At 37.7% G+C, this 12853-nt stretch overlaps 1 protein-coding gene across 17 annotated transcripts in view; it reads left to right on the forward strand.

Annotated features, from left to right (window-relative positions):
- Window positions 1-12853, forward strand: part of INPP4B (inositol polyphosphate-4-phosphatase type II B) — a 1031775-nt gene that overhangs the window by 822475 nt on the left and 196447 nt on the right. For all 17 annotated transcript variants that reach the window (XM_089302446.1, XM_070047510.2, XM_089302447.1 and 14 more), the window contains one exon: window positions 11820-11932. In XM_089302446.1, coding sequence (XP_089158572.1) covers window positions 11820-11932 — 113 coding nt within the window. The remainder of the gene's footprint in view (window positions 1-11819; window positions 11933-12853) is intronic.

Here is a 12853-nt window from a genome sequence, read left to right on the forward strand (position 1 = left end):
TTCTACATTACTTGGTGATCTTCACATAATTAGATCAATCAGATCTCCTGGTCAGCTCTATTCTTCTGTTGCATGTGTAGGCACAAACTTAGATTTCTAGCCTTCCATTCACACATGCATTTTTCTTCATTCTTTCCTTTCTACTGGAGCTCTCCCCTCTTTACAAGTCTAACGTTTTAAATTCCAAAAGCCACCACTCTTGGAAGATTGACTTGTCTCCCTGTATATCAGTCTAGTAAGTCAGCACACATGACAGAAAATTAAAAGACATGAATTTAGTTGAAAGCTTACTGGTGAGTCACTTGATGTTTTGACTGCTTATATTTCAGTGCCAGCCAAATGAAAATAATTAATGCATATATACCTGTACTTCAAAGTGCTTTCTACTGTTATCCAACCACAAGAAAAAAGTTAATATTTTTGCTGTCAATTTCTTTGACAAAAAGGTGTCACACTACACTTATGAATCTTAAAGAGATGGATAAGGTACAAATTGTGGTGCACTTTGAGTTTCTCAAGAGAGTTATGCTTTTCCTGTGTGCAAATATGGCAACTTACTGATCCAATTAAACTTAATTATAAAGTTCTTTCTGTAGTTTGAACCAACCTGCTCCTCTCCTCGTTTCAATAGCCTCTTTTTCCTCCTGTGTATAATCTTTCAAATCAATATTCTATGAATTTTTATGCAATCACTAATTCCCTGATACTCTTTCTTAAATGCATTTTTCCTTTTCAAATAATCCTATAGTGAGCTTTGAAATCATCGCCATTAAGTTCCTTGTTCCCACAATGAGAAGTAAGGTGGATGGCAAAAATGTTAGAATTCATCATTCCTTTTGGAAATAAATACTGAATTTGACTTAAATTAATATAGGGGAGTCTTATGACTAAGTTTCATCATAATATATACACTGAAAAGGCCAACAAACTAAGTTGACTAAAAATCAGTTCCAACCTTTAATTAAGCATCCCAGAAGAGATGACTAACAACTTATTATTATACATTTCTTAGTGTTCTTTCCCAGCTCTAATTGACTCAGCTATTTAGTACATCATTCTCTTAAGAATTCACTTTTTCCTTACCATTCTCCTCTTCCTCAAACCACAATGTGATGCCTCTTGTTCTAGCCCAACTTTCCTTCTTCCTCTATTTCTTCATTCACCCAATTCTGATGAGAAATCTCCTGATTAAATGGACCTCTCCTTGAAAGTAAGATAAGGGGAGAAATTTAAGACTCAAAGATTAAGTTATTGGGAAACGCAGTTTTATTGCCATTTATAAACTGTAAATATGTAAATATCTAAGTTATCAAACTAGAGGCTACTTCAAGTCAGCACAGGAGCCAAATGCATGGCTTTGTAGCCTTATTACTTCTTTGCATTTTATTTTGGAGCCTTATAATTCACCCTTATTTCCATGGTACTCTTCTATTTCACTTCATTTCTGCCTTTTCCATTACTTCAGGAGTCATTTATTTTGTTCTATGTACAAAGAAATACTGACATTCTCAGTCTTACTTGCCTCTAGTTGCCAAGTAGGAAAGCCAGAGACCATGACTATTGGAAAGAGGTCCAGTGTTCTCAGCCATCTCCCATTTTCATTGGCTAGGACTGTAGTAGATGGAAATCAACTCCTTCTTTGTTATCAGAAAACATAAAGGCATAGGAAAGGTGAGGCCCTTATTTTTGGAGGACTTTGTTAAGTATCTGCACCTTTTTGTTAGGCTGCTCTTTGACCTTGGTGTATTTCACAGGCTAGGCAGCCAGGCTCGACTCTTTTGTTTTTCTTTTCTAAATTTTTAAATTAATATAAATAGAGCAGATTATATACATTCCATAGGTAGTTTTAATAAGAAAATCACACTTCCCCCCTCCCTCTCCTCTCTTCACAAGTTTTTAAAAAGACATAATTTTAATCCACTCTATATTCACAGGCTTAAGTCAGTACTAGTCACAATATTCAACAAGTAAATAGTAGCGAGACCATCATTCTACAGGAGTATAAACAAGGGATAAAAATGACAATTATATCCAAAGTGACCATTTCATTCCTATACATTTTTGTATTATATATTAACTTCCACCAGAGAAAATATATGACAATTTTCTTTTTGATACTGACTGATTTCACTAAGCATAATAGTTTCTCCTGGCATCAATTTAGTTGTAAAAAACAGGACTTCATTCATTTTTATGGAAGAGTAGTACACCATAATGTATATATACTACATTTTCTTGAGCCAGTCTTCAGTTGATGGATATCTGGGTTGGTTCCATAACTTATCTATTGAGAATTGAGCCGCCATATACATTGGAGTATAAATAACTCCTTCATATACTGTTTTGATTTAATTTGGGTAAATTCCCAGGGATAGGATGGCTGGGCTATATGGTAAATCTACTTTAAGATCTTTGAAGAATCTCAATATTGTCTTCCATGAAGGCTTTATTGGTTTATATTCCCACCAACAGTGCAGTAGTGTACTTTCCCCCCACATCTTTGCCAGCATTTATTGTTTGTTGATTTCTGTATGAGAACCATACTAACTTGGGTGAGGTGAAACCTCATTGTGGTTTTGATTTGCATTTCCCTGATGGCTAGTGAACCTGCACATTTTTTCTTGTGTCTGTTGGCCATTTCTATTTCATCCTTTGATAATTGCCTGTTCAAGTCCTTTGCCCATTTTTTAACTGGATTGTTTGTTTTCTTGTTGACCTGCTTGAGATCTTTAAATATTTTGGACATCAATTCTTTATCAGTTGCGTAGTTTGCAAGTATTTTCTCCCATTCTGTTGGTTACCTCTTCACTTTGTTGAGTGTTTCCATTTCAGTGCAGAAGCTTCTTAGTTTGATGTAATCAATTTGTATGTTTTTGTTTTGATTGCCTTTGATTTGGGGGACTTTCCAAGAAGTATTTGCCTATGCCAATATCTGCCAAAATTTCTCTGATGTTTTCCTCTAGTAATTTGATACTGTTTGTAGATTTAGATCCTTGGCCCATTTTTAATTGATTTTTGTATAAGGGGTAAGGCAGGGGTCTTTTTTCATACTTCTGCATGTAAATATCCAATTTTACCAGCACAAGTATTTGAAGATACAGTCATTTCTCCAGGGATAGATTTTAGCTCATTTGTCAAAGAATAGTTGGTTGTAGATATGTGGATTAATTTCTGGGGTTTATATACAGTTTCATTTATCTACTGATTTTGTGCCATTACCAGGCTATTTTAATAATAGCTGCACTATGGTAGGGCTTGAAGTTTGGTGTTGTGATTCCTCTGGCTTTGTTTTTTTTTTTTTTTTTTTTTTTTTTTTTTTAATTCCTCATACAAATTTTGTGTTTTGCTTCTTGTTGCTTTTCTAGGTCCCTGAGCTACAATGATAGCTCTATTTGATGTCTTTCCAATTTCTTGATGTAGGAACTAATTGGTAGAAACTTCCCTCTTAAGACTGATGCTAGCCGGCGCCGTGGCTCACTAGGTTAATCCTTCGCCTTGCAGCGCCGGCACACCAGGTTCTAGTCCCGGTTGGGGAGCCGGATTCTGTCCCGGTTGCCCCTCTTCCAGACCAGCTCTCTGCTGTGGCCAGGGAGTGCAGTGGAGGATGGCCAAGTACTTGGGCCCTGCACCCCATGGGAGACCAGGATAAGTACCTGGCTCCTGTCATCAGATCAGCGCGGTGCACTGGCCGCAGCGCACCAGCCATGGAGGCTTTTGGAGGGTGAACCAACAGAAAAGGAAGACCTTTCTCTCTGTCTCTCTCATTGTCCACTCTGCCTGTCAAAAAAAAAAAAAAAAAAAAAAGACACTGCTTTTGCTATATCCCATAAAGTTTTTTATGTTGTATTGCCATCTTCATTTGATTCCCGGAATGTTTTCATTTCCCTTTTAATTTCATCTATGATCCACTGTTCATTCAAGAATATGTTATTCAGTTCAAGGTGTTTGCATATTTTCTAGTGTTTTTTTAAGTTATTAATTCCCAGCTTCATTCCATTGTGGTCAGAAAAGGTACATGGTATGTTTTCTGTTGATCTGTTCATTGATGAAAGTGAGGTGTTGAAGTCCCCAATTTTTATTGTATTGAAATCTATGCATCACTTTAGATCTATTGTTTTAAATAGCCAGGTGCCCTGGCCTTGGGTGCATATGCATTTATGATTATCACATCTTCCTGTTTAATTGATCCCTTAATCATTACATAATGCCCTTCTTTATCTCTTTTAACAGTTTTCTCTTGAAATCTATTTTGTCTAATATTAGGATGATTACATCTGCTCATTTTGCTTTTTTTGTGAGCATGACATACCTTTTTCTTCCTTTCATTTTCAATGTGCGTGCATCTTTGTTGATGAGGGGTGTTTCTTATAGGCAATAGATACCTGGGTCTTGGTTTTTAATTGATTCGGCCACTCTATATTTTTAATTGGAGAATTGTGCCATTTACATTCAAGGTTATTATTCATAAGTAATGATTTGGTCCTAACATTTTTCCATAAATATTCCTATTGTTTGCTTTGAATTTCCTTTGTAATTTTACTAGAAAATTTTCTGCCTTCACATTCTTTCATAATGATGACTGTCATTCTCTTTTTCTGTGTGTATCACATCCTTAAGCATCATTTGTAAGACTGAACAAGGCTGGGCAGTTTCTGTTTGTTTTGGAAGGCCTTTATTTCAACTTCATTTATGAATGAAAGTGCTTTACAGAATACAGTATTCTGGGTTGACATTTTCTTTTAGGGCTTGGACTCTGTTTTTCCATTTTCTCCTATCCTCTAGGGTTTCTGAAGAGAAATCAACTGCTCATCTACTTGAGGATCCTCTGAAGGTAATCTGATGTCTCCCTTGTGAACATTTTAGAATCTTTTTTCTTTTTGTTGTACTGTTGAAAATTTGACTATATTGTATCATAGTAAAGAATTTTTCTGGTCATTTTAAGCAGGAGTTCTATACTCTTCCTCTACTTGAATGTTCCTTTCTTTTTCCTAATTAGGGAAAGTTTCTCCTATTATTTCAATGAGTAGGCCTTCTAATTCATTCTCTTTTTCCATGCCTTCAGAAACTCCTACTACATCTTTGGTTGTCTGATAGTTTTTTTCTAATCTCTTCTTTTGTCTGAGCTATTTCCAAGGATTTGTCTCTATCTTGGATGTTATTTCTTCTGACTCACCAAGTCTTTTTTCGAAGCTTTCCATTGTATTTTCTATTTTACATACTGAATTATTCATTTCTAATATCTTAATTTGATTTTTCTTCATTATCTCTATCCTAGCAAAAATTTCAATCCATATTATTTGTGGATTCCTTTATCTCAAAAATTTGTTTCTGTGTGTTTTTGAGTAATGTTATGATCATTCTTTTCGAATTGATTTTCTAGCATTTCATTTATATCATCATCTTTACATTCTAATATTGAAATCAAGTTGTGTTCATTTTGGGGAGTCATATTGTCTTCCTTGTTCTTGCTTCTTATATTTCTATGTTAATTTTTAAGCATTTGTGGAAACAACTGTTGATTTTTTCTTCTGATGGCTTTTATCTTTTAAAAAATATTTATTTGTTTATTTATTTATTTATTTATTTGAAAGATTTACAGACAGAGGGAGAGACAAAGTGGGAGATCTTCTATCCGTGGGTTCCATCCCCAAATGGTTTCAACAGCCAGATCTGGGCCTGTTTAAAGCCAGGAGCCAGGAAATTTTGCAAGGTCTCCCATGTGAGAGTAGGGGCCCAAGCAATTAAGCTATCCTTCACTGTTTTCCCAGGTACATTAGCAGAGAGCTGGATATGAAGTGGAGCAGCCAGGATTAGAGCAGGCACCCATAAGGGATGCTGGCACCACAGGCAGTAGTTTAACCCACTCTACCACTACACTAGCCCCTGACATTTATCTTTGAACTATGCCTCAGTGGCTTCATGGAGTGTCTGCTCCTTCAGTGGATATCTTGTTGATGTAGAATTTTCACTGCCAAACTATTCTACAACTCAACTCTGGGAATGCAGTTCCTCTGCTTTTCTTTTTTGTCTTCCCCTAGACAAAACCAACATGTCTTTTCCCTATTCAACCATCTTGGAATCCTCTTGCCATGGAAATCGCTTGCTTTTTCACAGGGTGAGGAGTTAAGTCACTGGAATCACCTCAAAAGCTGCCTTTTGGATCTGAATCAGCTTTGAGTAATCCATTCTTACCCTATTCTTTATACTTTTGCAGGTAAAGTGTGCTCTCAGTGGGCCTTTCCTTGCTACTCCCACTGTTAGGGGAAAATGCAGCTGGCTTGGGGAAAATGAAAGTGATCATCTGCCTTTGTTCAGTACTAACCAGAATGGACCATAAAAGCATTGTTCTTTATGTGGAAACTTTTTCATGTTTAGAAGTACACACCTTCTACATTGTTTTTGTAATTGTTCTCCTTACTTATTTTTAGGTAACAAACACTACTAAATTTACTGATATACAAGGGGGTGGACATTTTGTGTAGTGATTAAGAAGCTGCTTCAGAAGCTGCATCCCATATCATAGGACCTGAGTTTGAACGGCCCAGGCCTGGTATTTGCAGGCATTTGGAGAATGAACCAGCAAATGGGGTCTCTCACTCTTTTCTGTCTCTCTGCCTTTCAAATAATAAAATAAGCAAAGGAAATAAAGTCAGAATCATTTTATTTATCTTAACAGATTCTGTGGGTTAGATACTCAGAGAGGGGGATGGTTTCTTTCTTCCCTGTGCCTTCTGTGACCTCAGATAGAATGCAGAAGGACTGAAGGTCACTTGAGTGACTGGAAGCTGTGGTCATCTGGAGCTTTCTTCATTCTCATTCTGGTGCCCCTGCTAACTTGCCTCAAAGGATATGCTGAGCCTTTACACAGAATGCTCCATGTGGCTTGGGCTTCTTTCTGCACATTATCTGGGTTTCTAGAGGGATACTATCAAAAGATGGAATACAGACAGCTAAGTTTCAATGTAATCATCAGACAGAACCTGTATACTCATTGATGACCTTGTCTAAGTGGTCACAAAGCATCACTTCTGCTATTCTCTGTTATTCATGACAACCAAAAGCCCACGAGAGTCAAATTAAGAATACAGACTCCACCTCATAGTAGAAGGAATGTTGAAGAATGTGTGCCCTATCTTTACACTATCACTGTAGACATAATTGATTCACTGATCTCCATTAATTTTCTCTTTTGCTCACTCAAAATCAACAGTCCACAATTGCAACATGGCTGCTCCATATTAAGCATACAAACATAGCCATTTATACAATAAAATTCTTTGAGTTCTAAGTGATAAAACGCCAAGTTAACTGGATTGAACAATAAAGAAAATTTATTAATTAACTGAAAATTCCAGCAAGGGAAGTAAGCTAAAGAGAGGGTTGGTTTAGTTATTCTGCAGTATAAAAAGATACTTGTCAAGGGCTAGTGTTTGGCATAGTTATTAGGCTACAACTTGTGACACTTATATTTTATATTAGAGCATCCAGGTAAGAGTCCTGGCTCCATTTCCAATCCAGAGTCCTACTAATGCACGCCATAAGAGGCAGCAGGTGATGGCTCGAATAGTTGAGTGCCTGCCACCCACATGGGAGACCTGCATTGAATTTCTGGCTCCCATCTTAAGTCTAGTCCAGTCCTGACTTTTGTAGGCATTTAGAGGGTGAACCAGCATATGGAAGATCTCTCTGTATCTCTGTTTAAATCTCTCTGTCTCTCTGCCCTTCAAGTAAATAAAATTATTTTGTTTTTAAAAATATACTTTTTCCACTATTTTATCATTTTGATGCTCTTGACATAATGACTTTATCCTGAATATGGTCCCTTCTTGTTAAGATGGCTATCAGGAACTAGCCCCATGCACAACAAGAGGGGAAAAGAGTGCTTTGCATCCCTCTCCATAAGCTTTATTGGACCACAGCAGCGAATGTCACTTTCATTCCCTAAAAACAATTGCTGAAGTCAGAGTTATGTTCTGACTAGCCTAGCTGATACCTATCCCTGAACTAGTCTTGATTTCAAAAGTTAGGGACTACATCCATTTTAAGAACTGGGATGTGACCAGTCCCATGTAAATTTTGTGTCTGCTCTTCTAATTTCTATTTCATAGTGGAATACTCTGGCCGCATCAAGTCATAGGGTCATGAGAGAATGAAGCTACTGACTTGACACCATCAGTATCACTATTCAATCAACTGAGAGGTCATGATCTCATTCCTGTTTACTTGTCAGCAACCTATTTTTAATTTAGGTCAGTGTCACAGTCAGGACTCTTGTATGAAGAAAATCCATTTGACAAAACAAATAGAAAATATCTTTGATAAAAGGAGGTACAATCAATACCTGGAGAAAGGACAGTTTCTTCAACAAACGGTATTGGAAAAACTGGGTCTCCACATATGTAAGAATGAACCTAGACTCCTACCTTGCACCTTACACAAAAATCTACTCAAAATGGCTCAAGGACCCAAATCTATGACCTGATACCATCAAATTACTACAGAACATTTGGGAAACTGAAAGATATTGGCATAAGCAAAGACTTCTTGGAAAAGAAAAAAATAAGAGAAAATAGAGGAATTTCAACTTAACTAGTGTGTTCCTTCAAGGAACGATGGGATCACAGGCCTTTATTTTGTGATTGTGGTGTCTGTGTGCGTGTGCATGTGTGTGTGTGTGTGGACATGCATGTGTGTGATCTAAGTGTTTGCCACTTTGGTTAAGTTGTGCCTGTTGCCTTAGAAAGTAGGCTCCCTCCCATCTGAGATTATGAGGACTTTTTTTCCCTATGTACATTGCATTTTTTTGTACAATATATTTAGTTACCACAATTCAGGGAAAACACATTTGTTTTTTTGGGAATAGCTTATTTCCTTAAGCATAATGATATCCATGTGCATCCATTTTGTTGTGAAAGACAGGATTGCATTCCTTTTTATAGCTGAGTAGTATTCCATCATGTAAATATACTACAATTTCGTTATCCAGTCATCAGTTGATCAACATCTGGATTGATTGCATATCTTAGCTATTGTTATTTGAGCTACTGTATACATGGGGATGCAGATAACTTTTTTCATATGTTGATTTCATTTCCTCTGCATAAATTCCCAGGAGTGAAATGGCTGGTCCACATGGTAGATTTATTTTCAGATTTCTAAGGAATCACCATACTGTCTTCCAAAATGGTGGTTCTCGTTTACATTCCCACCAATTGTATATTAGGGCACCTTTCCTCCCACATCCTCACCAGCATTTTCTTTTTAATTTTTAGATAATAGCCAACTGCATAGCAAAGGAAACACTCAACAGAGAGACAACTGAAAAAAATGGGAGAAAATATTTGCAAATTGTACATCTGATAAAGAATTAATATTTAAGATATATAAGGGGCTAATGAAACTCAACAGCAACAAAATAAGAAATCCAGTTAAGAAATGGGCTAAGGATTTAACAGGTGTTTTTTAAAGGATGGAATATAGATAGCCAACAGACATATGAAAAGATGCTCAGGATCACTAGCTATTAGCGAAATGTGAACTCTGTTATAAGAACTATTAATATACCCTCTGTCTTTTCAGAATTGGCACAGTATTTGATAATATTGGCTCTTCTGCTAAGGCTTTTATTAATTGTTTTCCACTACAAATCAATGAAGCTTGATAGGGTTATATTGAGGAAATATGGACAAAGGGCTAAGCAACTCACCCAAGACCACATTTCATAGCAGGTGTAGAACTGACATTAGAAATCATTTTCTCAGCATCTTCGATCAGTGCTTTTTTTGTGTGTGTGTGAAGAGAATTACAAAAGTTTCAAACAAAAAAGAACAAATTATAAATAACAAATACTTGAGAATCCACTCCCACTGTCTAGCCTCAAATGTTTTTTTATTTAAAAAAAATTTTTTTTTATTTGACAGGTAGAGTTATAGACAGAGAGAGAGACAGAGAGAAAGGTCTTCCTTCCATTGGTTCACTCCCCTAATGGTCGCTATGGCCGGCGCTGCGCCAATCCGAAGCCAGGAGCCGGGTGCTTCCTCCCGGTATCCTATGTGGGTGCAAGGACCAAAGCGCTTGGGCCATCCTCTGCTGCCCTCCCAGGCCACAGCAGAGAACTGGACTGGAATAGAAGCAACCAGGACAGAATCCGGCACCCCAACCGGGACTACAACCCCAGGGTGCCAGCGCTGCAGGCGGAGGATTAGCCAAGTGAGCCACGGCGCTGTCCATAGCCTCAAATGTTTTGGAATATATCCATATTTATTTGGAATGAAAGTCCCTTTTGTTACCTGTTGCTCTGGATTCATCCTGAGAGAAGGAATATGGTGGGGGCAAGAGGCGTGGAGTCACCACACAGACCTCAGGATCCGGGTGAAAGCAGGCCAGAGGGGAGCAGTCTGCAGACTTGTTTATTTCAGTTGGTACAGCAGCTTAAATAGCCAAGGCAGCCAATCAGGTCAAGGGTGGTCTATGCCCTAACCAATCACAGCCTGTTGCCAGGCAGTTTCCTCTCTCCTCCTCTGATAAAATCCATGCTCTGAATTTGGCTGCTCCACTTCTGATCCAGCTCTCTGTTATGGCCTGGGAAAGCTGTAGAAGATGGCATGAGTCCTTGGGCCCTTGCATCCTTGTGGGAGACCTGGAAGTAGCTCCTGGCTCCTGACTTTGGATCAGCACAGCTCCGGCTGTTGCAGCCATCTGGGGAGTGAACCAGCGGATGGAAGACCTCTCTCTCTCTCTCTCTCTCTGCCTCTGCCTTTCTGTAACTCTGTCTTTCAAATACAAAAGTAAATCTTAAAAAAAATTTTAGGAGTGAGAAATAAAACAAGACCTATTGCTTGTATTTGTATTTGAGGAAAGGGATTCTCAACCTAAAACCATTCATACTCTGTGTGTATGCCATATTTTTCAGTGGATACATCAAATTGTATAATTATATGTTGAACCTTCACCTATTAATGAGTTAGTCATGACTAATGATTCTCCTTCCCTGGCCCAGACCTGAATTTCTGTGGTTGCAGGATTTTTATTAGGTTGAAAATATTGGCAGCAACCCCAGTATTGGGTTTTAAGGAGATGTGCTCTGAATAAAGCAAGTTTGATCATTATAGAAATAAAAGTATTGGCCTGACAATTTAAAGAACATAAAAATGACCTGTTTCTGGGGCCAGTGCTGTGTCAAAGTGGGTGAAGCCATTGCCTGCAGTGCCTGGGCATCCCATATGGGCTCTGGTTCGAGTCCTGGCTGCTCCTCTTCCCCTCTAGCTCTCTGCTATTGCCTGAGAAAACAGTGAAAGATGGTCCAGGTCCTTGGGCCACTGCACCCACATGAGAAACATGGAAGAAGCTCCTGGCTCCTGGTTTCAGATCAGTGTAGCTCTAGCCGTTGCGGCCATCTAGGGGTGAACCAATGAATGGAAGACTTCTCTGTCTCTCTGCAGAAGCTGAGGAGATTTGCTGTATAGAAATTTCGCTGTATGACAAAGGTTGTATTTCATAGCATCTGTGGCTTATGTCTTGATTAAGACAATTGCCATCCTTTTCATCAAAAATAATTTCCTTCTAATTAAAATAATATTGTATTACTATGTGTATTACCACGGTCACAAAGGTTAGAGAATGGGTGAAACTGAAGCATTTTTCCAAGTAAAGAATAAAGCTGAAGGGATTAAAAAGCATGATTATTCTCAGGTGCTCTCTGCTCCAAATGACATTTTCTGTTTTTAAAGTTCCATTTTCAAATATATTAAAGAAAACTTCATGGACAGCTTAATATTAAACCTTTCTTTTTTTCCTTCTTTCCTTTTGTATTCCTTCAGACATTTCACAATTTCAAGAACAGCATGATGTTAAAGGATTACTAGATAATCTTCATCAAAATATACAAGCCAAAAAAAGAAAGAATGTGGAAATCATGTGGTTGGCTGCAACGGTAAGCATTTCCATGGCAAATCTTGTTCCCTATCACATTATGACCAGCAAGCATCAAAGATTTTCTGCTATACCGGGTGCAATCTCTGGACTTTAGGTTACCTGATGTTGTCTTTTGCTATTCAGATCATTATGCATTTTCATTCTTGTTGAATGTTGCATTGATAGACCCGAACATAACTTGAAGTGAGATGTACCTAACAAGAAAGAATCCTACTCATTGACTGTTCTTATAAGCCCAGGATGTATTTGTCACTTTGAATTAAAATGAGGGCTTTGTATTTTCCTAGGGTTTCAGTTGCAATCTCAGTTGCCCATGTTAACCAGAATTTTGAACTGCCGCTCCAGAGACATGTAGTTTCAATGAATGTAGCTATCAGATCTCTGGCTCACAGCTTCAGTAAGCCTCCTGGACATATCGTTCAGTTAATGAGCTTGTAAATGTGTTGGTTAATTTAGATATTGGCATAGAATTTATTACTGACTGTTCTTGGGGGTAATGAGGTATATTTTGTAAGGTTCTTTCTCATTTATTGGCACCCTAAGGGTGGAAGATCTGTCTCCTTTTCCATCCCAGGCTTCTGTAAGAGTTAGTGAGAGATTCATGCCTATATTTTTTGAGTTCCTATATGGCAACCATTGAGTCAAAGCTCATATGAAATTTATGAGTTTTATGAAATATTCACACCCCAAAATCTTTTTATTAGAAAAGTCTTTCATCAGGCAAGGCACACAATGGAAATCTTTGTGATGAGTGCCATATTTGTAGTTTCTGCAGTGTAACTCTTATAATTTGAGTTCAAGTTAACATAGCTTCTAATGCACTCTATTCATTCTCTATCAATTGTATTTAAAACAGCTAAGAGCTTTTTCCGTATTGCCAATACTTAATCATAATCCCATATTATTTGTCTTCTTCTGG

The sequence above is a fragment of the Oryctolagus cuniculus genome, chromosome 8, assembly GCF_051225735.1.
Source record: "Oryctolagus cuniculus isolate XC-2025 breed Fujian yellow rabbit chromosome 8, ASM5122573v1, whole genome shotgun sequence".
Lineage (NCBI taxonomy): Eukaryota > Metazoa > Chordata > Mammalia > Lagomorpha > Leporidae > Oryctolagus > Oryctolagus cuniculus.